Raw genomic sequence first — 27,155 nt, 5'->3', positions numbered from 1 at the left:
CTCATGTTGTAACTGATGAGTACATGCCTTAGCTTTTGGAAAACCACTTTCGTTTTCTCCGTTTCACAGCATAGCCCTGCAGCTGGCAAAGCTGCAGACTGACCTTGGGCGTCTGAAACGTTCCATTGCTCATTATCTTGTCTGCCTAGTGTGTGAACTCCAAAAATGTTTCCCAGACTGCCTCTGAACTTGTGGTTTAGGAGGGAAGGGGCTGTTTTGGGTATATTGCCTTGTAACGGCCTTAAACCTTATTCCTTTCAAAGAGAAGTTGCTATGCTCATATGCGTTTTACTTCATGTAATCCTATGGACCTGTATATATGAAAAAGACTGATTTCCTGAATAAAAGTCATTTAACTAAGGACCTGTGTCTTGCTGAAATGATCAAAGGATCTGCCTGCCATATCCTGTCATCCATTGTGACACTTCCTTTAACAGAAGCACTGCTCTGGAAAAAAAATCTTGGGGGAAAAAATCCTTGAAAAAAATCTTTTTTAACTCTTCTGTAACAACTAACAAATGCACTTCTTTGAGGAACACCTGAGTAAGGGCCATTTGTACCAGAAATGATTGCCTAATTATTCCAAATAATGGCAAACTTACAACTGCTAGCAATGGTGGAGTTCTAACTTCTTTGAATTCTTCCTCCTTGAGCAGTAAAGAATTACAGGTGCTACCCCCTCCCAGTCCCTCTGTTTCTTGACCATATACATCTTGCTGTCAAACTTGTATGCCACCTTCACTCTAATTTCTCTGGGTAGCGCACCTGGCATTCCTCTCTCTCTTTGAACCTCACAACAGCCTAGTGAGGTAAGCTGGGGGATGTAACTAACCCATAGGTCACTCAGTGAGATTCAGGACTGTGGGAGAACTTGAAACCATGCCTCTCTAGCCCGAAACTCTTAACTATTGCACTCCAGTAGCTTTTGTATAGGTACACAAGCTCTTCGACAACTTTCACAGCCTTCTGACATACGATGCTAGAAATGGCACATACTTTCATCAGCTGTACAATGTGAATTTCAAGCCTACATGCACCAGAATGCCCATCCTCTGTTTTACCTTCCATATGATCAGAAATAAATAGTGGCTCTACAGCTACAAAAGATATGACATGATAAAGGACCTACATGACAACCATAGAGTAGTGGTTAGACTGTTAAACTAGGATCTGGGAGACCCAGGTTCGAATCTCCGCTCTGCCGTGGAGGCTAGCAGGGTGACCGTCAGCCAATCTCACACTCTCAGTTTAACCTACACCACAGGGCTGTTACAAGGAGAAAAAAACTGAGAAGGGGAAAATGTTGTAAGCTACTTTGGAGTTCGCATAGAAGAAAAATTGGGTCACAAATGAAGTACATAAATAAATAAATGACTCTATTTGTGTTAATGCATCTCAGTCAATGATAGAGGTAGAGGTAGAGGTAGAGGTAGAGGTAGAGGTAGAGGTAGAGGTAGAGGTAGAGGTAGAGGTAGAGATAGAAGCTGTTCAAGTTGGAAAGAATTATTTCCCTTTCTGTCCTGCAAATTAATATGGAAACTAAAATCACTGTCACTTCTTACCTGCCAGAAGTCTGATATTTTTCGTCACTTTTTCCCCTCAGAAAAGCTGAGTCGATCCAAATCAGCAGTTACAAAATGTCCTTCCACTACAACATAGTTGTATAAGAAGTTGTGGTGTAAGGCTTTAAACAGATGCTCTTTCTCCCCTTCCTGTAGTCTCGAAATCTCTCAATACAACGAGGTGCCGCTGATCCCAGTATGGTGGGAATAGTCTGATCAGCGAACTATTTTGGTCCTCGAGGAGAGAATCTCCAAGCGTGTTATTGGAAGAGAAACTGGAACTTGACACAAGCTGAGCACAAGAAGAGATTAGACTGAGAGAAAACAAGTGACACTGTAAAGGGTCACCATCGCATGCATCATAACTCTGATCATCGTCTCCCAGAAAGAAATAATTAATAGAGCGGCAGAATATATTGGGCTGGCTTCTGGGTTCCCCTGTGTACTGTGGAAAGAAAGAGATTAAACTTTTCTTCCTGGCATAACAAAATATTCTCAGGTTTTCTAATGAAGTGTAACAAATAAGATGGATATTGGTCCTATCTCTGAGACACAAAGAAAACAAGGGGGAATTCTTTGCAGATGCATATGGCTGCTTCTTGAACCTGGTGGCTGATGGGAAATTCGCCTTACCCAAGAGAACAGCTGCCCATGCCAGCCTATTCACACAAACAGAACTTTCCAACCTAAAATTAATTTACTGTCATGGAAGACAACTCCCTTTTGTCTTTCCATCAGTGTCATATCAGTGGGACAGGGAGGAAGGAGTCTTTCCTAACTGGATGAAAGTTGACCACTGGACAGAATTTTACAGGCTCGGCCAAAATTTGTATTTCCTCGGAGGCACTCAGCCAGCAGTGTCTGAATGTTCAAACAGTTCTAGACTCAGATCTGAGTAGGTTCCTATAACAGCTACTGCAGGACAAGGAGACCTAGAAGGCATATCCCCCTCCCACTTTGCATTATTTGCAAGAAAGACTAGTCTGTTCTGTTAGTCCCCACTTACAACTGAAGTGATACGATCCAAAATTCTGCCATCTCAGCCGACTTCCTTGTTCCCACATGCAGCCATCTTCTTGTGCACAGAGCAGCAGGGGCTGGATTCAGGATTTCAGGGACATGAAGAGGGAGGGGCTAGGCAGTAGGGTTACCAACCTTCAGGTGGGGCACAAAGATCACCTGGAATCATAACTGATCTTCAGTCTACAGAGATCAGTTGTCCTGGAGGAAATGGCAGCTTTGGAAGGTGAACTCTGTGTCATTATACCCTGCTGAGGTCTGTCCCTTCACTAATCCCTGCCCTCCCCATGCTCCATCCCCAAATCTCCAGGGGTTTCCCAACCAGGAGCTGGCAACTAAGAGGACAAACTAGGAGGCATGTGTAAACAGAAGGGGGAGCACCCTCCACCTCCCCAACATCTAGGGTTGTCAGGGCCAGGTAGGGAAATTCCTAGAGATTTTGGGGGTGGAGCCTGGAGAGGGTGGAGTTTGGAGAGGGGAGGGGCCTCAGAATGGTATAATGTCATAGAGTCCACCCTCCAAAGTAGCCATTTTCTCCAGGGGAACTGATCTCTGTCACCTGGAGATCAGTTGGAATTCCGGGAGATCTCCAGCCACCACCTGGAGGCTGGCAACCCTATCAGTTGGGGGTCTGGCAATCCTACCTTGACAGCCACTGCTATGTCGCAGGAAGCTTGGATGCAGCTGCAAACTCCTAGTAGGAGAAGCGAGCCGAGCACCAATAGGAGACTTGCTCCTTTTAGACACACCAGTGATGCTCTCGCACTTTGCTCCCCCCGCTACCATCCAACATTAGACTGTCGTAACATCTCCGAGCACTAGTGAGCTGGTTGCTGAGCCATAGGCCTGGCCAGGTACCCAACCCTGCCAATCCCTGAGTCATAGAAACCGATTCCCTGCACATGATGGGGGCCGACTCCATACCCTGGCAAAAGAATGAATGTCTGTGAACTTCACGGCCACCTGGAGCCCTTTCCACTCGTGTAGGGAAACAGCTCATCTTTATCTCTATGTGTATCAGAGTTACATAGTTGATTCTTTACTTTAAAATATTTTCTAACCACTTCATAGATTTATTTAGGTTTTTGAAGGCTATTCCGGGACTGGAGAACATATTTTTACAAGTGTCATTTCATTTCTTTATTGACAGTCATTTGACCAGTCATATAACACAGTTACACATGAGCATATTAACCCATCGCTGGGCCCCTAGGCTTTCAGGAATTTTGGGCCCCTTCCAGAACTTCAATCTTTCACCCCACTACAGCTGACAGCCTGACGCTGGTACGGTAGGTACTAGACCACAGTATATAGCCCTATATCCATTTTGAGGGTCTCCTGAAGAATTCTATTCACAATTTTTAAAATATTTTTATTGTGTGAGTAGAACTCTTTAGGAAAGCACATTTTGGAGGTATAATTGTTCAATGCTTTAATATTTTGTAGAGAATAAAATTTTATTTATTTATTTATTAAAATATATAATTTCTGGATAATTGTTTTAATATAAGAGACAATTTGTTTTACTTCAATAAGGAAGCAGTTAATTATCTTATTAATAAAGGTTATATAATAAAGGTTAAGAGCCCCGTGGCGCAGAGTGGTAAGCGGCAGTACTGCAGCCCAAGCTCTGCTCACAACCTGAGTTCGACCCTGGTGGAAGCCAGGTTCAGGTAGCCGGCTCAAGGTTGACTCGGCCTTCCATCCTTCCAAGGCTGGTAAAAATGAGTACCCAGTTTCCTGGGGGTAAAGTGTAGATGACTGGGGAAGGCAATGGCAAACCACCCCGTAACAAAAAGTCTGCCAAGAAAATGTCATGATGCGATGTCCCCCTATGAGTCAGTAATGACTCGGTGCTTGCACCGAGGTAAAGGTGCCTTTACCTTTACTTAAAGGTTATATAAGAGAATCAATTATTTGTAATTTACGTGGGGGGGTGCCTCAGCAAAATAAATTGACGGGCCCCTAGTCCTTGTGGGGCCCTGAGGCTTCGGCCTAGTCAGCCTTATGAATAATATGGCCCTGCAATTACACTAAAAAAAAATTCAAGACATACCGTAGAACAAATAAAACAATTTGAAAATAAGATCTAGTTACAGTACAATATAATTTTCCAAGATCTGAATATCACCAAACAATATCTGGCTACCTGATAGGTAATCTTGGCATTCTTATCGGACAGAAAATAATCAAGCCTAGCTTTTACATGTGGTTTGGATCCAAACTACTGAAATTACGATAACCTCTGTCCACAGCATTCCCAAAAAGGAGATAAGGTTAGTTTGACATGACTTGTTCTTGAGGAACCCACCATGCTGGCTCTTAATAATCACAATCCCAGTAGATTTTAGAAGACTCAGGCCATTTCCACACACATTGAATAATGTACTTTCAATGCACTTTAGCAATCCTTGGGACGTGGATTTTTAGTTCCACACATGGAAAAGCAGTTCCAAATGTTCACTAGAGAGTATTGAAAGTGGATTATCCAATGTGTATGGAAGCAGCCCTTAACCACTACCAAGCAGTCACAGCGAATGTCCAAACTGTTCTGGAACCTTCCCTCCTCTGGTTTTTTTGTTTCATCACAAATTCAGAACGGTTGAGACATCGATCCCTGTTTCCACGTTACTCTCCGCAATCGTTCTGACAAGTCCTGCGCCAGGGAAGTCCATGATCACCACACCCCACTGCATTCCTTTCCCAGCCTGGCTGCTCAGATGTTTATAACAACGTTGGTTGATGTCTTTGGCCAGCTCTTCAGGGTTGGTGAAGAGCCCGTTGCCAGAACAAAAGGTAAGGTGCAGAGTCGCATGGCTAGCCGTGTTTGCCGCATTCAGGTGCTCCAAAACTCGATCCCATTTGCTGTCTGTAGAGAGAACATGCCAAGCATCGCCGACGCTCAGCGCCTCATAGGGCACCCCCAAGACCTCATCCTCCAGTTCCTCTAAGATGATAATCTTCCCCCGCACCTCACCCAAGGTAGGAATCGCTTCTTTTGCCCAAATTTGGCCTTGGCCTTCTTCATCCAGGTAGCGTCGCAAACGGGGACCAAAATCTTCATCGGGAAGAACTGGGAGTTCCTCTTTGACCCTCATAAGTACTGTCTCCCGTGGGTGCTTCTTCAGGAAGCGCAAGGTGCCTTTAAGGACCCTGGAAAAGTCAGTCTCCTGGTAAGTATTGACATGATAAATAAGGAAATGCCCATCTTCTAGTTTACAGCGGATATCCAAGAAGCGTACTCCGGCCGCAAGCTGAGCTTCAAGTGGCCAGCTCTGGCAGCGGATACTGGAGTCACCGAAGAGGCTCATGGTATCATGGGTACCAGGGATTGAGATTCTGGAAATAGGAAGGTGGTCAGGCAAGTCTGACATCCAGTCAGGGAGGGAAGCGGCGGGCTTATGGGTGTTGTCGAATGCCTCGGTCTGATCCATGGTTGGTAGGTTCCCCTGAAAAGCAGAGAAAGCAACATAAGCAGGGAAAGCAGATTCGGAGAAATATGGCTACCAGTTTTAACATCTGAGCTGTGCTTCAGTTTTACCTCCCTGTCTCTGCCTATGAAGTTTGGATTTGGCAAGTCAAAGGGCAAGAATCAAAGACGACAGCGGCGAGAGTAGTATAGGCAACAAAATGGAAGGCAGAATCCTGTCCAGATATGACAGATTGGATGAACAAATATTCATCAATGGCAAAATTAACTTCTTATATACATAACAGACCAACTCAAGAATTTAAGAAAAAAATGGAAAGCTTTTTTTTGATTATGTAGCTGTAAACTAAGGAAAACTAAGAGTAATTAATAGTAAAATAGACCAATTACTAAGTTAAATAGTTAAGTTAGTAATTTAATATACTGAACATAGTAACGTTGTATATAATGCTGAACATAAAATGTTAAATGTGAAATATTTTAAGTACGGGGATGGAGAGGAGAAATATTATGTACTTTAAATATTCTGAGATGTTTCGTTTTTATTTCTTTATGTATTGTTTAATGTTTACTGTTTATTCTTTTTTCAAATAAAATATATTTAAAAGAGGGGTCTGTGACTGATGCCCCACAGACTTGAATGAGCTGTCCCATTGGATTCCAGACTGACCCAAGATATAGTTGGCTATTTTTTGTTTCTTTTCTTTACATTGCAATGTTATTGTATTTTTCTACAGTTCCAAGCTGCCTTGTATCTCTACGGGAAGAAAATAAAATGGAATAAATATTCTAAAAAACTCTCTACATGAGAAGCCTGGGTGCTTGTTCATCAAGTGTCAGGAGATGCAATGTTAGCTGAGAAGTGTAGTTTTGAAAGACAGAGCCAGCGGAGATCACTCCAGAGGGGATGGATTCTCTCACAGCCCTCTGCAGCCTCTGGCGTCTCCCCTTCCAGAGCCTGTGCCCTGCTGAGGCTTGGTTAATTCAAAATTTTAAGCAGCAAGGGCAGCAGGGCAAACATTCTGGAAGGGGAGATGCCAGAGGTGGCAGAGGGCCGTGAGACAGAATCCGTCCCCTCTGGAGTGATCTCCATTGGTCTGTCTTTTAAAACTACACTTCCCGGTTAACATTGCATCTCCCGACACTTGACAAACACGTACCCAGGTGTCTTGTGTAGAGAGACTCTAAGCAGGGCTTTTTTCTGGGAAAAGAGGTGGTGGAACTCAGTGGGTTACCCTCAAAGAAAATGGTCACATGGGCACATGGCCCCACCCACTGATCTCCAGACAGAGGGGAGTTTAGATTGCCCTCCATGCCACATGGCGCGGAGGGCAATCTCAACTCCCCTTGGTCTGGAGATCAGGGGTCGGGGCCACCCACCCATGTGACCATTTTCAAGAGGTTCCAAAACTCCATTCCACCGCATTCCAGCTGAAAAAAAGCCCTGACTCTAAGGGCCAAGCTACACATGACAAATGACACTTGAACAGCAAGTGTATTTCTCTCTGTTCACTTGCCCTCCACTCAATCCACTTGCCGTTCAAGTGTCATTCGTCATGTGTAGCTTGGCCCTATGTAAAGAAGTATAATACTCCTTCAGAGCAGAAGATATATTTCTTACATTAAGGACATCACAGCAGCAGCTGAGAACTTAACTCACAAACACGTCACATACCTTCCTGTCCCTATTCACTACATTTCCCAGGCTGCAACCTGAAGAACAGTCATCTACGGGCCAAGCTACACATGACGAATGACACTTGAACAGCAAGTGGATTGAGTGGAGGGCAAGTGAACAGGGAGAAATACACTTGCTGTTCAAGTGTCATTCATCATGTGTAGCTTGGCCCTCAGTTTCTCTGGAGAAAATGGCTGCTTTGAAGAGTGAGCTCTACGGCATTATACCCCACTGAGGGTCCTTCCCTAGGCTCAGTCCTCAGCTCTCTGACTTCCCCACCCAGAGTCTGCAACCCTAATTCCTTCCCAGGTCTAGTTGATCACCAGCTCTTCCCATCAGCTATGCATCACCAGTCCTGTTTGGTACAGCAGGGCTGTTAGGTATGGTTGCCAGCTTCCAGGTGGTGATTGGCGATCTCCTGGAATTACAAGCCAACAGAGATCAGTTCCCCTGGAGAAAAGAACTGCTTTGGAAGGTGGACTCTATGGCATTATACCCTGCTGAGGCCCCTCCCCTCCAAACCCCACCCTCTCCAAGCTCCACCCCCCAAATCTCCAGAAATTTCTCAACATGGAGCTGGCAACCCTAGTGGGAGGGCAGTGGCCAAGAGGAGCAAGGCAGGGATAGGCAGAAGAAATTGCAGCTGTCCCTTTCTATCTTCCTATATCAGGGTCTTTAAGGTATGTGTTTTCTAGGGAGAAGCCTAAGGACCTATTCATAGATCTAGCCTTTCCTTACACACAAGCCTCCACAACCTGGACTCCCAGTCAAAAACACAGGGCCAAGCTACACATGAAGAATGACACTTGAAAGGCAAATGGATTGAGCGGAGAGCAAGTGAACAGGGAGAAATACACTTGCTGTTCAAGTGTCATTCGTCATGTGTAGCTTGGCCCTCAGCCCCACCCACCTCACAGGGTGATTGTTGTGAGGATAATAATAACATACTTTGGGCCAAGCTACACATGACGAATGACACTTGAACGGCAAGTGTATTTCTCCCTGTTCACTTGCCCTCCACTCAATCCACTTGCCGTTCAAGTGTCATTCGTCATGTGTAGCTTGGCCCTTTGTAAACTGCTCTGTGGGGGTGTTAAGTCATCCTGAAAGGTGGTGTATAAATCGAATGTTGTTGTTGTTGTTGTTGTTGTTGTTGTTGTTGTTAGGAAGGAAAGCTCTGAAAATATTCAGGACTGCACTCTGTCTGTAATAACTTTAATAACATTCAAGGTACCACCCTTCAGGACAATTTAACGCCCACTCAGAGCAGTTTACAAAGTATGTTATAATTATCCCCGCAACAATCACCCTGTGAGGTGGGTGAGGCAGAGAGAACTCTGTGACTGACCCAAGGATGCTCAGAGGCAGGCCACGTCATCCCAAACCTTCCTCAACTCCTGCTAGAGCACCCAATGACATGGAATATCACACACACACTCACAAAATGTAAGTGCTAAAGTGACAAAGGTGGTGTAAGTGACATAGTGGTGTAAAAGAGAAAGCAAAGAGAAATGAAAAAGAAACTCTTCCTTTGGAAAACAAAGGCAATAAGAGGAATATATATATGAGGCTACATCTTTAAAAAGTGGATTTCAGAAAAAGAAATTCTCTCTCCCCATAACAACACTAATGTTCATACATATGTTTACTGCAAGTATGCATTGACATTTAACCAACTCATACGAGACAGACACAGAGAGAGAAAGAGAGACAGAGGGCCAAGCTACACATGACGAATGACACTTGAATGGCAAGTGTATTTCTCCCTGTTCACTTGCCCTCCACTCAATCCACTTGCCCTTCAAGTGTCATTCGTCATGTGTAGCTTGGCCCAGAGAAAGAGAAATCAGAGGGCCAAGCTACACATGACGAATGACACTTGAATGGCAAGTGTATTTCTCCCTGTTCACTTGCCCTCCACTCAATCCACTTGCCCTTCAAGTGTCATTCGTCATGTGTAGCTTGGCCCTGATAAACAGATTGCTATAACCTTATCAATAAATTTCTTTATTCGGCCGTCAACCAGTACAAATCAGAAACAATAACTATACAGTGAAGTCATAGGAAAAACCTTATAATATGTTCGTTGCTGGGGGGGGGGGTTAAAAAAAAGATGGAAATGTGCCTCGTATGGTGTGAGTATAACAGGGAAAATGTGAGGAAATCTGCCATGAGGAAGCCACAACACTGTATGGGCAGCCATAGCAGCAAGCCTATCCCATTTGGGGAATGTAGGAACCTATGAGAAACCTATGATGACAAAAATGAAGCCCTTTCTGAAACTCAGGGCCAAGCTACAAGTGACAAATGACACTTGAACAGCAAGTGTATTCCTCCCTGTTCACTTGCCCTCCACTCAATCCACTTGCTGTTCAAGTGTCATTCGTCACTTGTAGCTTGGCCCTCAGATACTCAGTTTCAGAACATTTAAACACAAACTCCTTTAGGAGAAGTTCCTGGCTTCTGTTTGTAAACAACTTCAAGATATGTTTAACACCCAGTCCACCTATCTACGCCCATCTATTTATATTCATGTTACAATCCTTATATATTTAAATACTCACGGGAACAATGTGGCATAATAACTAGAGCATGAGCCAAGACAAATGTCACCGGGTGACCTTGGATCTCTCTCTCTCTCTCTCTCTCTCTCTCTCTCTCTCTCTCTCTCTCTCTAAGCTGAGGTACCTCACAGGGATGTTGTGCAGGAAAAAATAGAGAAGTAGATAGCCTGATACGATGTTCTAGGAAAAGGGTAGGATTAAAAAAATAGACCAACCACCATCTCAGCTGTACATGGTTCATTACTTCTCTTCCTATCGCCCAGATTCATCTCAAGGAATAAAATTTCTTGATCTGAAACCTTCCTTTGGGCCTTCACACAGTTCTTAATAGTTTCAGCTGGTGTGGAAAATGCACAATGTACAAGTCACCCTTCCCATATTCCAACAACATTTAGCCTTCTTCCCCGATCTCAGTTACTGACCTCGAAACTTCGTTGCTTCCTTGCTTGCTTGCTTGCCAGCCTGATTTCAGAGTTTGTTCTTAATTGCCAGAGTTTCAGAGATTAATTACTAGCTCATCACCAGCAGGTAGGTGTTAATTTTGTGCAACAGACTGGAATAACTGGTTCTGCTGCCTGGTTGTGCCAAAGGATGCCCCCGCTGTGCTATATTTGCTGAATGTGTGTGCATGTATCACCTTTGAACCTCATGCCAAGCTCTTCTCGCCTTCAGCCCAGCACCAACCCAGCCCAGACCGCAACAACCCAGTTGGCACTGCATTTACGTAAATTCCATCACGGGTGATGCGTTAGGCTGCCAATTCAAATATTTTGGAAGCTCCATTCCAATCCCTGTTAGTTTCCACGTGTGAAAGCCCATATAGAAAAAAACCCACACAGAAAAAAGCCCACATGGAAAGAAGCCCACTTGGACATTTTTTTATTAATAACAACAACATTCGATTTATATACCACCCTTCAGGACAACTTAATGCCCACTCAGAGCGGTTTACAAAGTATGTTATTATTATCCCCACAGCAAACACCCTGTGAGGTGGGTAGGACTGAGACAGCTCCAGAGAGCTGTGACTAGCCCAAGGTCACCCAGCTGGCTTCAAGCGGAGGAGTGGGGAATCAAACCTGGCTCTCCAGATTAGAGTCCCGCACTCTTAACCACCAAAGTGGCTTTGTAATTACAATTACAAATACCATTTTTATTCATTACAGCCAGGGCTTTTTTTCTGGGAAAAGAGATGGTGGGTTGCCCTCAGAGAAAATGGTCACATGGCTGGTGGCCCCGCCCCGATCTCCAGACAGAGGGGAGTTTAGATTGCCCTCCGTGCCATGGCACGGAGGGCAATCTAAACTCCCCCCTGTCTAGAGATCAGGGGGCGGGGCCACCAGCCATGTGACCATTTTCAAGAGGTTCCGGAACTCCGTTCCGCCGTGTTCCGGTGGGGGGAAAGCCCTGATTACAGCTATGTTTATTGATTTCTCCCTTTCAAATACTTGCCTGGGTCAGCCCTGCTTAGCTTCATAGATCTATGAGGCCTTAACTACTACTACTGTTCCAGAAAGACAGGGAGAAGGACTCAGCGGTAGCAGCTGAGGGGCTTGGGTAACGTGATTAACGTAAGCAGAACCCTGCTGGATCACACCAGTCGCCGCAGTTGGAAGGGGCTTATCTTTTAGTTGAACACTGGCACCTCAAAAGGTTTTGATGAGCTTGCTGCCACATTTCCAGAGGAAGACAGCTACAATGAGATGCTCACATACTTCTTTTCGACATATATTGAGGGCGCAGCAGGTAGAGAAGATCTTCAGTTTCCTATAAGCATGTGGAATCATCAACAGTCGCCAAAAACTACAAACTGTTGTGAGGGATTTCACAACGCTCTTAATTCCACTGCAGTCATCCCAGTGTGTGGTCTCTATTTGATGAACTGCAGAGGGACCTGGCTTGCCACAAACTAACACTGGTTAATGCACAGGCAGGTCTCTTAGAGGTGAAAAAGAGGAAATATGAAGCACATGGTTGCAATATGAGCAGGTGGAAGATAAACAAAAGGATGTTACAAAAGGATATTACAAAAGAAGATATTACAAAAGGAGATTGGCTAATTTGCAATGGAAAATTATGAGTTGTTGTTATTGCTGTTATTGTTGTTGTTAAATAATTGTTGCTTTTATTATTAGGGTTAGGTAGTTTTTTATCGTGGGCACTGGGTGCACCACAATGCAAGTGAAGGGAAATCGAGATAGGAAATCGACTTATTTTAATGTTGCTGCACTCAACAGCATATATCCCCAAAGTTCTGCAATTCAATTTTAAAAGGTGTAAGTAATAAAAAATATTATTTCCATGTGGGTTTCTTTCCGTGTGGGCATTTTTCCATGTGGGCATTTATGAGCATGGGTTTTCCTGTGGGCTTTTCCTGGAACTCTGGGCCAAGCTACACATGACGAATGACACTTGAATGGCAAGTGTATTTTTCCCTGTTCACTTGCCCTCCACTCAATCCACTTGCCGTTCAAGTGTCATTCGTCATGTGTAGCTTGGCCCTATGAAAGCTCATACCCTACCACAAACTTTGTTAGTCTTATAGGCGCTACTGGACTCTTGCTCTTTTCTACATGCACATACAATGCCCATTGTCTGGAGTGCTGTTCTGATGTGCTACTTTTTAATGTGGCTGAGAAGCATTGCGTTGTACGATAATTTTCCAAGTTTGGTAGTAGCAGTACATTAAAAGTTAAGACCCCCTCCAGGTGAATATTTTGTTTCCTACTGTGGGGAGGATAGATGGACGGACAGATGGATAGATGGACATTCTGTAACAATTGCCACATTCTGTTCACGTAGATATGCCAGTAGCATTCCTGCCCATTCCTGCCTAACTTGTTTGCTCATGCCAGGCAACCTAAATGAATTGGTAATAGCACCTGGAGTGTTTTCTTTGGAAGAAGGAGAGGGGAGAGCAAGATTTGGTTATAAACAGCTGACGTTTTCCTTGGAAGGAGAAGAAGGGAAGAAAGCACTGGTAACATTCGCTGGCACATTTTCTTTGGAACAAGGGGGCAAGATTTGGTAACAGCAGCTGGCATGTTTTCTTTGGAAGGAGTAAAAGAGAGAACATTTGCTGGTCGTAGTGGTGTTATGGGGAAGGGAATTTCTTTTTCTGAAATTTACTGTTTTAGATACAGCCGTTGATTCCTCTTATTCTTTTTTCCCTTTTAAAAGAATAATTTCTCTTTCTTTTCTCTATGATTTCTCTTTGAAGAACTTTTTCTCTTCAAATCTCTCTTCGATCAAAACAGAGTTGATTAGAAACCGACTCCAAATTCATAAAAAGAAGGGGAGAGGGAATGGATGGTTGGATTTCAGGGGAGAAATTGGGTAAAGAGGAATTAAGAGAAATCCTCTTAAGAGCCCTAGTTTGATGGGCAGTCTCCCAGTTCTTATTCCAGATTTTCCCATGTTTTGGGGGCTGCTTCCACACACACTGGATAATACACTTTCGATGCTCTTTAGTAATCATTTGCCACTGGGTTTTCCTGTATAAACCAGGAAAATCGACTTCCAACATGTGCAGAAGCAGCCAATGTCTGAAAATACATGGGGAAAACTTTTTTTAAAAAAACGCGACAGCAACAGCAAATGATACTGCGTGTAAGAGAGCGGAAACCCAATAAGCTGCACCAAAAACCCCATATGAAAACCCCCTTACTTTACTGAAATGCTTTAGGAAAGACTGAATCCCGTGGGGACTGAAAAGCCTAGATTTTCCCAGTTCCTTGCACATTGACGCCATTTTTCCTGCCCTGATCCCCCACAGTAGCCATTTCCCTTACCACCACTGAACATTAACTTTGTCCCACTTAGTAGGTTCGTTAAGTTTGATTTTTGTTGCTGTTTAAATGGTAGTCTAGCAGCTTTCTAAAACAATATGGAAACAATTCATCCTACTCTACCATACTTCTGGCATTTCCTGTTTCCCTCCCCACTCTTTCTCTTCAGGTTGTGAGTTTAGTCATAATATAAGCCCTATTTTCATTGTCAGTGCTCAACCGGGCACGTTGGCTTTTTTTGTGGCATTCTGGAGACGGTGGGCAGAAAATGTTACATTTTTAAGGTTCCCTATCAAGAATCTCCTCAAATATTTTTTTAGAAAAAGCTCACTAGGGAGAAAAGTTCTACTTCAGTCTTTCAAATTCTGTACAAATATTCCACATAGAGGGAATTATTAGTAATAATAATGGCATTTGATTTATATGCCGCCCTTCAGGACAACTCAACACCCACTCAGAGCGGTTTACAAAGTAAGTTATTATTATCCCCACAACAAAACATGCTGTGAGGTGAATGGGGTTGAGAGAGCTCCTAGAAGCTGTGACTGACCCAAAGTCACCCAGCTGGTTTCAAGTGGGGGAGTGGGGAATCAAACCTGGTTTTCCAGATTGTCTCTCTTAACCACTGCACCAAATTGGCTCAGGGCCAAGCTACACATGACGAAAGACACTTGCCTGGCAAGTGGATTGAGTGGAGGGCAAGTGAACAGGGAGAAATACACTTGCCGTTCAAGTGTCATTTGTCACTTGTAGCTTGGCCCTCAGTGGAGGGGAACACTGATAAATATTAAACTGTTCCATCCCAAAGTGGTCTGGTCTATTCTGCCACTTCAAGGCTTCACTATCTTTTTCCTACCTTATTTTGAAACATGTCTAGACCAAGCCTCAGTCACTCACCTGGCACTGGCGGGCACCTGCAAAAAATATATTTGCTTCCTCAGGCTTTTCATTCACTGTTTGTTTGATGCTTTGTTGTTAGCTGAGCAGTGGCTTGTTTTGTGGTTTAATATGTAATAACTCTTTCCCCTTCTCTCCTTTTGAAGTTCTGCAACTATCTACAATTAGTGTTTTTTAACAGTTGGAAAGGCCTTGATTTTTTTATTGCTGCTTTTCTGGAATTTATTTTGCCTTTGTCCTCTTCTGATTGTAAGGTTGTTTGAAACGCCACTCTGTTCCATGACACACATTTTGATTTATTCTTTTCGTTTTTGAGTTGCGTAGTGCTGTTTTTCACTGATTTCTGTTTAATATGTCCAACAAGCCTTACGAACAGAATAGTGATACCCAGTATGGTGCTTATTGATCTCAAGGTGCCTCATCACCAGGGCTCATTTTGAGAGGGAACGCACAGAAATGCAGTTCTGGCAGTTCCCCAAAGAGGTCACATGTCAGGTGGCCCCGCCCACCAGACTCTCAGCCATTTTGGGCCTGTTTCAGCTCGGATTGGGGTCGAAACAGCCCGGATCGGGCCTCTGACGGGTGGTGGTGGATCACTCTCCCACTCAGCAGTGGCCCAATCCTGACCATTTTGGGCCCCTTTTCGGCCATTTTCAGCCCCCTTTTGCTATTTTGGCCCCAATTTCAGCCCTGAATGGCCAGGATTGGGTCCAAAACAGCCAGGATAGGTGATATCAAGGGGTGTGGCATATGCTAATGGGTTATGCTAATGAGCTATGTTAATTAGTTCCTCCAGCTCTTTTTCTACGAAATGACCCCTGCTCATCACTGAATTTCCTAGCACCCCATCTGCTTCTAGATCAAAGCAATAGCCCATCCTGACATCTGAGGAAGTAGTTGCCTTTGTATCTTAGGTAGCACCCATTTGGAAATGGCTATCTCCATCACAGGAGGATGCTCGACATAGAACTTATTTAATTATTTTTAACCTCCCAATGTTTTGTGATTGGACTGAGCTGTCACAGCTGTTTGTGATTGGCCTGGTCCTCCATGGCTGCCACCACTTGTTCTCAAAATTCCAAGTGTCCACAGATTCAACAGGGTTGGAGGCCCCTGTTTAGAAGATTGCTGAATGACCAACTAATTGTGGTGGTAACAAATGAAAGAGGGACTGTGAATGTGTACAGATGCATTTTCCACAACAATTAATAACCATGGCTAGCCTGCATGAACCTGGAATTCAACAGGCAGGGCATCCATTTCAGAGAAAAGGACAACAGTTATAAATGATTTCTGGCATCTTTCTTCAAAAATTAACCATGGCCTTATCCCAAATATTGCGGACACCCATAGATCTTCATGTGAAGCTTTCAGAAAGTGGTTTTCTTACCTAACAAATACCTCCCATCTTTTCACCCCCCACAAACCCTACACAGAATGGCTGCCCTCAATCCAGAAGAACTTAAGAAGCTCCGGGAAACTTTCCGGGCCAAGAAGCAAACATGTTTCATCTTGGGAGCCTCAGGTGAAACTGGAAAGGAAGTGCTTACTAAAATCCTGAGGCAGCAACTGTTCTCCAAGGTGACACTGATTGGCCGGAGAAAGCTGGATTTGGAAGGGTCATTCTACAGCAATGTGGTAAGAGAGCACTGACCAATTTCTAGGAGCTTGGGCAACCGTGCAGCTGGAGATTTTACCAACTGTGCCTCTGGTTCAGATTCACATAGCAAAGTCAGTTGTGCCCAGTTCAAAGGCATATTTGCACTTCCACCAGTCCACAGATCTGGATGGGAATTGGTTTGGTGAAAATGTGTGCCAAAATGCAATCTGTGCCCTGTTGCGGATTGGTTGCTCATTAGAGTAGACTGATATGAAAGATCCTGCACAAGCCGGTGTGATTGATGATAACCAAGAGATCTATTCTTTACTGGCTATTTTTGTGAGCAATATAGGAATAGGAAGCTGTTGGCGATGTCATTTTCTTATTATAGGCCTGCTTTACATTATGGAAATGTGTGCAATATCTGTTTGTAGAAAGGGATGTTTTTCTGGGTGTTAGGCTAGTGTTGAACTAGAGAGACGTCTATTTCCAGAAACAGAAATGTCGGAAGGTATTGAACCTGGAATCCCATGATAGGCTTGTGTTTTCATCTGTCCTGCCGTGCCACTTTTTCCCTGGTCTCATTTAATTGATCTCTTTTTGCTTTTTCTATGCATCATAGCTAGGTATTAAATGGTGAAAGAATGTCAGTGGCAGGGAAGTGTTTAGCTTTAGGGGTGCAGCGGTATTTGTGTACTTCTTCCTACATACCCTGAAGAACTCCAAGGGGAATTGAAGGCACTGCTGTCTGGGACCTCCAGGAAACCACAGCCTGCTTGAGCAAGGTCTGAGCAAAGCTTACTTCATGCAGCTGAAGTCATTGGATTGGCTCCTGCCAATCAGCTCACTTAGTGATGGAGCCTTCCTCTGGACAAATGGAACCTTCTGCTAGGCTGAGGCCATTTCCACACAGCCCGTCGTTCCTGCCTTTTTTTCCCACTTCAAGTGTGTGTTTTGCTGAGTCGCTCCAACAACTCATCCTCCACACACACTCCCCACAAGTGCTTACCGTGCACCGTGAGGTCGCAGGACAGCCTTCAAACAGACCCTAACAAAAGTGGTTTTTTGAGGGGAGGTCAGGAGTAGAGATGGGCATGAACCGAAATACAAACCAAAATTAAGCACGAACCAGATCCCATTTCTGATGAACCGCCATGAACTTTTAGGTTGGTTCATTTGGTTCATTTTTTGGTTTGTCACTGCAGACAGCCTGGTGCCAATCAATCAGTTTCCTGGGCAACAGGGGATGGACTTCCTGTAGACCTTCTGTTGACCCGGAAGTGATGATTTGCTGACCTAGATGTGACGTTTTCACAAACCAAACGAACCGGTTCGCGAACCAGGGGCAGGTTTGTGAAAGTTCGTGGTTCATGGTTCGTGAAATTTGACAAACCACGAACCACATGGTTCGATTTTTTTCCAGTTCATGCCCATCTCTAGTCAGGAGCTTTTAGGTCTGTGAAAGACCTAAAACAAGATGGCTGGACTCAATAAAAGAAGCCACACCCTCCAGTTTGTAGGATCTGAACAGGTCTCTTAGGGATAGAACGTTTTGGAGGTTTTTTGTTCATAGGGTCGCCATAGGTCGGAGACAACTTGAAGGCACATAACACACAGAGAGAGGAGCTTTTATCATCATAGCCTGAAATTGCCCTCCTTTCAGTTTTTTTTTTTTAACTTGGCACATGTGCAGTTGCATTCAGCTCATTTTGCAAGGAGGCTTCTCCAGCTGAACTGAAAAGGAAAGAGCGTCAGGGGAGGAACTGAGCAGAAATAGGAGAATTCTTCAGTATACTTTAAGCATTCATATGCCAAAGAATGGGGGGAAAGCCACTCTGTCATTCCACAGCAGAAGTAAACACTAGAGAAACTGTTTCCAATAAACATGTGTTAAAGGCGGTAACGAAAGAGTATTTAGATGTGAGGAAGTCTGAGGAAAAGCTGCCAGAATTGCATGGGAGCGCTGTGCCAATAAGGACGTGTGAAAACAACCCAAGATTCATGCCCAAAAAAGGCTCCTAGCTGCTGAACAGAGTAGGATACAATCCTGAGTCCTGATACTTCTGGAGGAGGGAAAGTGAAAGCTTGCTCATGTTTGTCTGGGAATCAGCAGAACTGCCTATAATTGGGGGTACCAAAGGGATGAATACCTCATATAAATAACAGTGCTTTTTCTCAGTGCATTTCCTTTACCACTTGGATCCCAGTCAATTGGAACTAAATGAAGACTTCTGGATTGGTCTGAGTCAGGTCTCTCAGGCAGGGTAGGCAGGCATGTGCCCGGTCTCCTCTTTGTTATCTAAGGTTTTTGATGGTTTCTTTCCTGTTCTGGCTTACCTTGTGCCCCACCTCCCAGAAACAAGAAGTTGTTGACTTTGAGAAACTGGATGAATTTGCTGCTGCCTTCCAAGGCCATGATGTTGGATTCTGCTGCCTGGGCACGACCATACGGAAAGCTGGAGTGGTGAGGAACTTAGCCTAATTGTTGAGTAGGACAGTCCTTGATATGTGGGGAAAGTAAGGGAAGGTGGAGAGATGGGGAGCTGGAAATGCAGAGAATATGGCCATCGTAGAATTTGGGGGGGATGAACCTGGGTGAGTGTAAGAACTGCTTTCCTTCCTACTGAGTTTGAGGATGAAATGGGAGCAGACTCTGGGAAGATTGCATGGCTCTCTTTCCGATACAAGATATATGCTGAATTTTGGAAGTGGGTGTGAGAAACTCTTACATGCCCCAGTCTTTTTACAATTTAACCCTAAATCTTTTTGTACCTTGGCTGAGTTTATAAATAATCTTAGCCTGTGCCAAGCTGGCCCCTTTCCTTAAAGTTTACCTTCCATCGTAAAGTTAAAGGTAGTCCCCTGTGCAAGCACCTTCCATCAGCAGCTGTTTAAAGAAGGGGCATGAAGGGGGAAATGTTGCTAGGTCGTCCTTGGCAACCAGCGGAGGATGGCCAGCCAGGGGAATTCTTACCAAAAATGTGATGATATCATTTCCAATAACAATATCATCACATCAGAACCACTCTGGTATTTGGGCAGAAACTCTGTGGGTTTGCCCTAGATACCAGCACTTCACTCTGTGACAGGATGACGTCACTTCCAGGCATTCAGGAAATGACATTGCAAAGTCACTGGAGATATCATGGAATCACCTGGAAAATTGTGCTGTTAGCCAGTAACTCCCCTTGCTTCTTCTCCCACAAGCCAGCTGAGTGGCGGATGCAGGCCAGAGGGGTTGGCAACTGTTGGTATAAGTTGCAGCAGCAACGAGAGATGATGATGATGATGATGATGATGATGATGATGATGATGATGATGATGATGATAAGTTTGCAGAGTAGCAGAGTTTGATAATAGCACAGCGGAAATAAGACAGACTTCTGTGATTCTAGCTCTATAAAAATACTTTACTACATAATAGGGTAAAAAGGGTACATTTGGTAGGAAAAACAACAAACAGTTTCTGACTACATCTTGATAGTCTCAACTAGGTACTAGAGAGAGAAAAGCTTAGACTGCATGGTCTAGTGAAGTAGTAGAGGTGTTGTAGCAGACTGAACAAAGAGCAATAAAACCTTAGTATATGTTGCTAGCTAATTGCCCCCCAATAAACTGGCTCATCCAATAGACAATCCTGGATTCCCTCATTAAGATTAAAGACTCCCACTTTCTCTGGCGGGAACTTCTCTCGAGGCCTAAGTGGTCCTATGCTAACTAGCTATCTGAGGGCCAAGCTACACATGACGAATGACACTTGAACAGCAAGTGTATTTCTCCCTGTTCACTTGCCCTCCACTCAATCCACTTGCCATTCAAGTGTCATTCGTCATGTGTAGCTTGGCCCTGACTAAACAAACAGAACAACAATTTAACTCTTTCATGACTGAGCGTAAGACACTTGCACAGATTCCAACAGCAACCTTAGGGAGATTGACCCTCAGGTCTTCATTAGGGCTAAAAGCTCTACCTAAAAGGTGGTTCCAGCAGAACAATCTCAGGGCCAAGCTACACATGACGAATGACACTTGAACGGCAAGTGGATTGAGTGGAGGGCAAGTGAACAGGGAGAAATACACTTGCCGTTCAAGTGTCATTCGTCATGTGTAGCTTGGCCCTCAGTTGATGGGCAGCGAGACAACTGCTGTTTTCAAACAGAAAAGAATGTTCAGGAATATGCAAATGACCAACATTTAAAACAGCCAATGAGCAGGTCAAATGCTCCCTCATTGGGCCAAGCTACACATGATGAATGACACTTGAACGGCAAGTGGATTGAGTGGAGGGCAAGTGAACAGGGAGAAATACACTTGCTGTTTAAGTGTCATTCGTCATGTGTAGCTTGGCCCTCAATGAATTGTAGCATAACAAGAATTCTTTGTCCTTTGAAAGGAACAAAGCCTCTGTTATACTACGGGTCCCAGAAATCTTTGCAGTGATGAGTGTAAAATTTTTATGTCTAATAAAAACCTGAGGAATGGCCTTCTACTTCCTTCCTCTCCTTATCCTCATCATCATTAAAAACAGCAAAATAACCTTGATATTATCATTAGCAATATTGATATTTTAATAATTTAAATCCAGATGAATTAATCACTTTCTCCATTTCCTCAGGCTGGATTGGTACGCGTTGACCGTGATTATGTTCACCACTCAGCAGAATTAGCCAAAGCTGGCGGGTGCCGCCACTTTGTCTTAGAATCAGCTCTTTGTGCAGATCCAAACAGTTCTTTACTTCACTTGCGAGTTAAGGTATGTCTCAGGAATGAAACTCTAGTCAGAGGGTTTCTCGTTCAAGTTGATGATTAAAAACAAAAAAGGTATGATGTCAAGATCATTGCTAAGTTGTGGAGAGACACTCAGAGCCAAGCTACAAGTGACGCCTGACACAGATTGGACACTTGTCAGCTTCCCTCAAGTTTTGATGGGAAATGTAGGCGTCCTGGTCTTGCAGCTTGGCTCTCCGACTGCTGCCCAACGGACTTCTCAACGATCACTTGTCCAACATTCCGCAAAGCTGCCTACATTTCCCATCAAAACTTGAGGGAAGCTGACAAGTGTCCAACCTGTGTCAGGCATCACTTGTAGCTTGGCTTTCAGAGTTCTGAGGACTCACCCAGAATGGGTAACTGGTGTTCTTATTGCACTTTCTAAACATTCACCAATCACATAATTGGTACATTATTCCCTTCTATGCTACAATTATTACCTCAGTATCTTCCTCAATGTCTTCTTGTGTACTCCATCAGCCTTCTGTGCTCTGACTCATTGTCTGCAGTACCATGCATTCTCATATGGGTGAGCACTAGAGATGGGCATGAACTGGGAAAATGGTGGTTCATGGCAGTTCATAGTTCTTAAAAAGTGACAAACCACAGACCATGAACCACCATGAATATGCCCAGTTTGCGAACTGGTTCATTCAGTTTGTGGTTCGTCACTTCTGGGGAGGCAAAGCAGCAGACGCAGCACTTTTCTAACTGTTTGCATTTCCAAACAGCAAGAAAAGTTTCAAAATTCCCACCCAGCCACTTTTTTCACCCAATGGGAGGGGAAGGAGGGAACCCCCTCCGCCCCCTCCCATCAAGTGACAAAAGCAGGGCAGGAAGTTTGAAAGCAATACTTTTCTTTGTGCTTGCAAGCCACAAGAAAAGTGTTGCTTTCAAACGCCAGCTGCTTTTCAGCTGATAAGTGGGGGATCTCCCATCAGCTGAAAAAAACTGCTGGCATTTGAAAGCAGCTCCCATCAAAAAATGAACCAAACAAACCAGCCTAAAGTTCGTCACTGTTAGTCCAAAATGGGCTCTGACAAACCATCAGTTCCCAAACCATGAACTGGCTGGGTTCGTGATGAACTTTGGTTCGTATTTCGGTTTGTGCCCGTCTCTAGTAAGCACTCTAGGCTGAGGAGTCTTTGCTTTTGGAGGACTTCTCCCCCTGATGAATTCGTAGGTCAGCTCATTATCTATGGCTTGTAATTAGGGCTGCCAGTCCCATGGGGATTCCCCACTCCCATCCTCAGCCCCCTACCACCATGCACCTGCCCAGCTGGGGGAAAAGGCATGGGGAATGGGTCCAGGAGGCCTGGAGTGCATGGCATGACAAAGGAAGTGAAGGTCTCCATGCTTAAAATAACCTCATTCCTAGCGTGACAAGAAAAACTCCAGAGCATGCTCCCACGTGGTCCAGAGCTCCTGGGCCCATTCCCTATGCCTCTCCCACCCCCACTGGCCAGGTGAGTAGTGGTCAGGGGTGGAAGCTGGGAGCGGGGCATCCTCCGCTCCCACCAGGGCACTGGCAGCCCTATGTGAGTGTATTTGAAAGCTGACACCTTATATTTTGTTTGATCCCGCAGGGTGAAGCAGAATCCAGGGTCAAAGCTGTTGGGTTTGACCGCCTCTCCATATTTAGACCAGCGTAAGTATCAAATCAAGAGCATGTGAAATGGAGATGGATGGGTGTACCAGAAGGATAAACACTGAACAACTGGTCATCATGCCACTGAAGCTGGGTCTGCAGTGACTAGCCCAAAGCACCCAGTGACCTTCATGGCAGAGCGGGGATTTGAACGTGGGTCTTCCCGGTCCAACACTCTAACCAGTACACCACAGTGGCTTACCTTTTCAACATGCAGTTATGTCTGAGTTGGCAAGACAACGATAAATGCAGATCCAGAGGGTTTACTTAATCTAGGATAATATGTCATCTTGTCTGTATGTCCCTGAAAGGGTTCAATAATCCCTCTGCCCACCCCTTTGCCAATCTTACACCTTGTTCATAGGGTGGCATATGTGAATAGCATGAAAAGGCTGTGAGGCAGGTTTGAATGAAAATTACTTTCCTAGCTGAGTCTTATGGCTATGTAGGGAACTGAACCCTGATTTTAGTTCAATGCTTCATCCATGTCATTGTTGGGTTTTGCAAGTGTTATCCCAAATGTCATGAAAGAATTAAGATGATGTGTGTGTAAGCTAATGATAGCAAGTTTAATATAGAGCTAATTAGGTGAAAATTAGACTCTTCCCACCAGAGGAGGGGAGGTTTTATTCTCAATAAAATGACCCTAAGATTGACTATTGGCTAACCGATATATTGGAGGGTAATCAAGCTATCCTGCACTCAAGGGATCAGTTACAGAGATGAAAGAGTAGAGAAAAAAAAGACAAAAGAAAGAGAACAAAGACGTAAGATGGAGTTTAGTTCGGCTGTTATTTTCTTTTCATCTAACCCTTTCCCTTTATTTGAGAAGTAAACTGTTTCTTAGAAGCTAAACACACACGTGTCTGTCCTGCAATATTCTGCTGTTTTATTCACCCTCCAGAGCTCCTGGGCCCATTCCCCATGCTTTGCCCCCACCAGCCAGGAGTGGGGGTGAGGGGAGGAGACTCGGAGTGGCAAGAGGTCACACAGGTCCACTTGACATGGCACCTGAGCAACACGGCTGCCATTACCTCTAGAATCATGCGGGAATAGCCACGATGGTCATTACTTCCCACAATGCTCTGGTGCTATATAAAGTAGACCTGAATCCTAATCCGGGCAGGTGAGATAGAGTCTAGTTGAGCAGGTTGCTCTTTCCACAGATGAACTCTTCTGAAGTGATAATGGTGCCATGATATAGGTTCCATTTTGTGACTTAGGGCCAAGCTACACATGACGAATGACACTTGAATGGCAAGTGTATTTCTCCCTGTTCACTTGCCCTCTACTCAATCCACTTGCCGTTCAAGTGTCATTCGTCATGTGTAGCTTGGCCCTTAGAGGTGGATATTTAGATCGCATCTGAAAATCAATCTCTTATCCATCGTACTTCTGAGTCAGCTGCTCCTCACAACTCACTGCTCTGAGTGTTGCCAGAAAATGGTAGCAATGGCTATGATGTCTCATCCACCTGACACACCTACACCCTCCCCTCTTGCCTTGTGCTTCTCAATACTAGTTCATCTCCCTAAGAGCTAGTCACTCCATAAAACTGGGCGGAACCTGTTTTTTGACCCACATCTCCTCTTCCCTCCTACAGATTGCTGCTGTGCGATCGTCAGGAATCTCGTCCTGCCGAGTGGATGGCCAGGCAAGTCCTTGGAGCGGTAGCCTACATATTCCCCACATTTTACTCCATCTCCACAGTGACTGTGGCCCGGGCAATGGCAAACATTGTAGTGATGCCAGCAAAGGATAACCAGAAGGTGGAGGTGCTGGAGAACGCCGACATACATGCCCTAGGAAACACTAAGTAGTTGGGGGGCTTGTTCCTGGGTGACATAGCTGGTGAAAGACAGCCTATCAATTCCAATACTCTAGTCTTGTTTATCTTTCCTTTCCCTGGAGGCCACCCCTCAAATAGTGAGGCCTTCCATATTTCCTTGAAACTATTCTTCTGTGTTTCCATGGTAACCCAGCAACCCACCATATTTCCCATGGACGCCATTTTGAATAATATTGGGAATTACCAAAAAGGACAAATGCTCAACTTTGATTGGTTCATAGGGATCATTAAAAAAATTTCCCAGCACATCAAGGCAGTCCATGGGACTGTGGCTTTTTGTGCCGTGTGACCCATTGCGGATCTATAGTTTTGTATGAATCTTTTCTTGCCATCATACGTAGGGTAAAACGAGATGCCTCAGTGCCTGTTGTTGCTTGAAGATCAGCTCTGAGTTTTCCAGCTGTTCAGTTCTAAACCAAACCCTAAGCGTGTCTAAAACTTAAGGAGGGTAAAATTTAAAAGGATCCACGGGTAGGCAGTGATAAACCTTTCCAGAAGCAGACTTAAATATGAGAAATGAGCCTATCTGACAGGAAAATTCCTGTGAGAGGGCCTAGGGAAGGAAAGATGAGAACATGTGGCGTTCAGGATGTCCTACCCATGTGCTTTACAGCATGCCATTCTCACATCCTCTTTAAAAGAGACTGGACAAGAAAACAGTGGCTGATTCCACACACGTTAGATAATCCACTTTCAATACGCTTTAGTGAACATTTGTAACTGATTTTCCATGTGTGGAATAAAAAATCCACTTCTAAAAGATAACTAAAGTGCATTGAAAGTGCATTATTCAACGTGTGGAAACAGCCAGTATTCTGCTGTAGTCTGAGAGTTTGGCTCTAAGGACTCCAGTAAAGCTGACTTTAGGAGTTCCATGAATCTTTCTCCTTCACTAGCATTTCTCCTTCACTTACACACTGAAATACATAGGGCCTACAAGTTCCCAATAAATGTACCCAGGGCAAAAATAGATACTTGCATAAGCTACACATGTGACAGTGTAAACCTTTGCAGGGAAAACATTGTGTATGATGTGGTTGTACAAATCAGGGAATCCTGCGGGCACTGGGTATTTTGGCAGTATGAAAACATTCCCTAGTAGATTAGCACTACCTTAGTTGTGATACTCAGGCAAAACGTTTGCAGGGAACTTTGTCAAAAGAAGAACGTCTAGAAATGGATCAAGAGTAAATTGTAATAAACGAAGAGATGTTATTCAGAAACTTCAATTAAAAATGAAATAAATTAAACTTGTCTAGTAATTTTCATATTTTTTAAAAATTACATCTAACCATGGGATATGAAATCTGTGTGCATTTGGAGATATTAACATATACTCCGATAGTTCTCGGATTTGATATTTTCCTTTAAAATCAATGTCCATTTCCATGAACCTATCTATTTAATAAAGAGTTGTTTATTTTAAACGGCACCTTGTTTCTACTGCATTGATATTATATTATACCACAACTTTATTTATTTTGTGTATTGTGTTTGCCACTGACTTTAATGGTAACAGACAACTAAAATATAATTTTAGCAAAGTTTCCATCCAAGCATGATGAAAGGGTGCCTGGCTGCTGCCTCTTCCTCCTTTTGCCTCATTGATAGCATTTTATAAACTTGGATTCCTGCTTTTCTTTCATAAAGTGCCACAGTGGTATCATAGTATCAATAATTAAAAACATCATTTAAAAACCAGCAGGAACAGACACCTGAAAAATCCCAAGTTTTGAAGATTTGCCTTGAAGAAGGAGTTTTAATAAAAATGCATGTAAAATAAAAATGTGAATTGGTATGTGTGATTTTTTTTCCTGTTTACATTTACCTTACACTTCCTGATGGGACTTGTCCAAATGCAGAGAACCTGCCAAACAATGATTGCACTTATTTTGGGGGTGTTAACAAAGTTTATTCACTTTTGGAATCCTTGTTTACAAAATACACATTTGTGCTAGAGAGAATGCCTACTGAATTGTGTGAATACAGCCAGCAGCATGGTGTGGGTTACGAGTGCCCTGGGCAACTCCCGGCAAGAGGTGGTCCCTGTGGCACCACACACGTGCTCCTGGGCCCCCCATGCAATAACATCACTTCCAGGAAGTGACAGCATCGCACAGGGCACAGTCACCCCCCCGTGAGCGCTCCCCTGATTCGGGGCTGTTTGCCTCCCTGCCCCGTACCCCTCTGCTGCAGCCACTCATCGCAGCCGCCTGTATTGCTGCCACTCATTCACCACGCTCCTTGGCCAGCAGCCACAGAGACCCAACTCGGCACCCAGCGAGCCGGCCGCCCCGTTGGCATGGCAGGTGGCCAGGGTGGCACGGGTGGTCTTCCAGCTTCTGTGGAC

General features: G+C 44.2%; 2 protein-coding genes across 2 annotated transcripts; one reads left to right on the top strand and one right to left on the bottom strand.

Annotated features, from left to right (window-relative positions):
• Window positions 1-4,670: 4,670 nt before the first annotated feature.
• LOC129346557 (1-phosphatidylinositol phosphodiesterase-like) lies at window positions 4,671-10,693 on the bottom strand. Its single transcript, XM_055003897.1, has 2 exons — window positions 10,677-10,693; window positions 4,671-6,031 (listed from the first exon to the last, which is right to left on the bottom strand). The coding sequence occupies exon 2, from the start codon at window positions 6,014-6,016 to the stop codon at window positions 5,168-5,170; it is 849 nt and encodes a 282-aa protein (XP_054859872.1). The 5' UTR covers window positions 6,017-6,031; window positions 10,677-10,693; the 3' UTR covers window positions 4,671-5,167.
• Window positions 10,694-13,148: 2,455 nt separating this feature from the next.
• LOC129346226 (oxidoreductase HTATIP2-like) lies at window positions 13,149-26,567 on the top strand. The gene is made up of 6 exons (XM_055003559.1): window positions 13,149-13,234; window positions 16,376-16,577; window positions 18,896-19,003; window positions 21,154-21,291; window positions 22,895-22,956; window positions 24,560-26,567. Exons 2-6 carry the CDS (start codon window positions 16,377-16,379, stop codon window positions 24,774-24,776), a joined length of 726 nt encoding a protein of 241 aa, XP_054859534.1. The 5' UTR covers window positions 13,149-13,234; window position 16,376; the 3' UTR covers window positions 24,777-26,567.
• Window positions 26,568-27,155: the final 588 nt, after the last annotated feature.

This window comes from Eublepharis macularius, chromosome 19 (assembly GCF_028583425.1).
Source record: "Eublepharis macularius isolate TG4126 chromosome 19, MPM_Emac_v1.0, whole genome shotgun sequence".
Classification (NCBI taxonomy): Eukaryota; Metazoa; Chordata; class Lepidosauria; order Squamata; family Eublepharidae; genus Eublepharis; species Eublepharis macularius.
This window is presented reverse-complemented; position numbering and strand designations above follow the sequence as displayed.

What these genes read in the sequence shown, in the direction of transcription:
- LOC129346226 (XM_055003559.1), top strand. Translation starts at nt 16,377, where the DNA reads ATGGCTGCCCTCAATCCAGAAGAACTTAAGAAGCTCCGGGAAACTTTC. An exon ending in GGTCATTCTACAGCAATGTG is followed by an intron (nt 16,578 to 18,895) that starts GTAAGAGAGCAC and finishes CCCACCTCCCAG; the next exon opens with AAACAAGAAGTTGTTGACTT. An exon ending in CCATACGGAAAGCTGGAGTG is followed by an intron (nt 19,004 to 21,153) that starts GTGAGGAACTTA and finishes CCATTTCCTCAG; the next exon opens with GCTGGATTGGTACGCGTTGA.
- LOC129346557 (XM_055003897.1), bottom strand. Translation starts at nt 6,016, where the DNA reads ATGGATCAGACCGAGGCATTCGACAACACCCATAAGCCCGCCGCTTCC.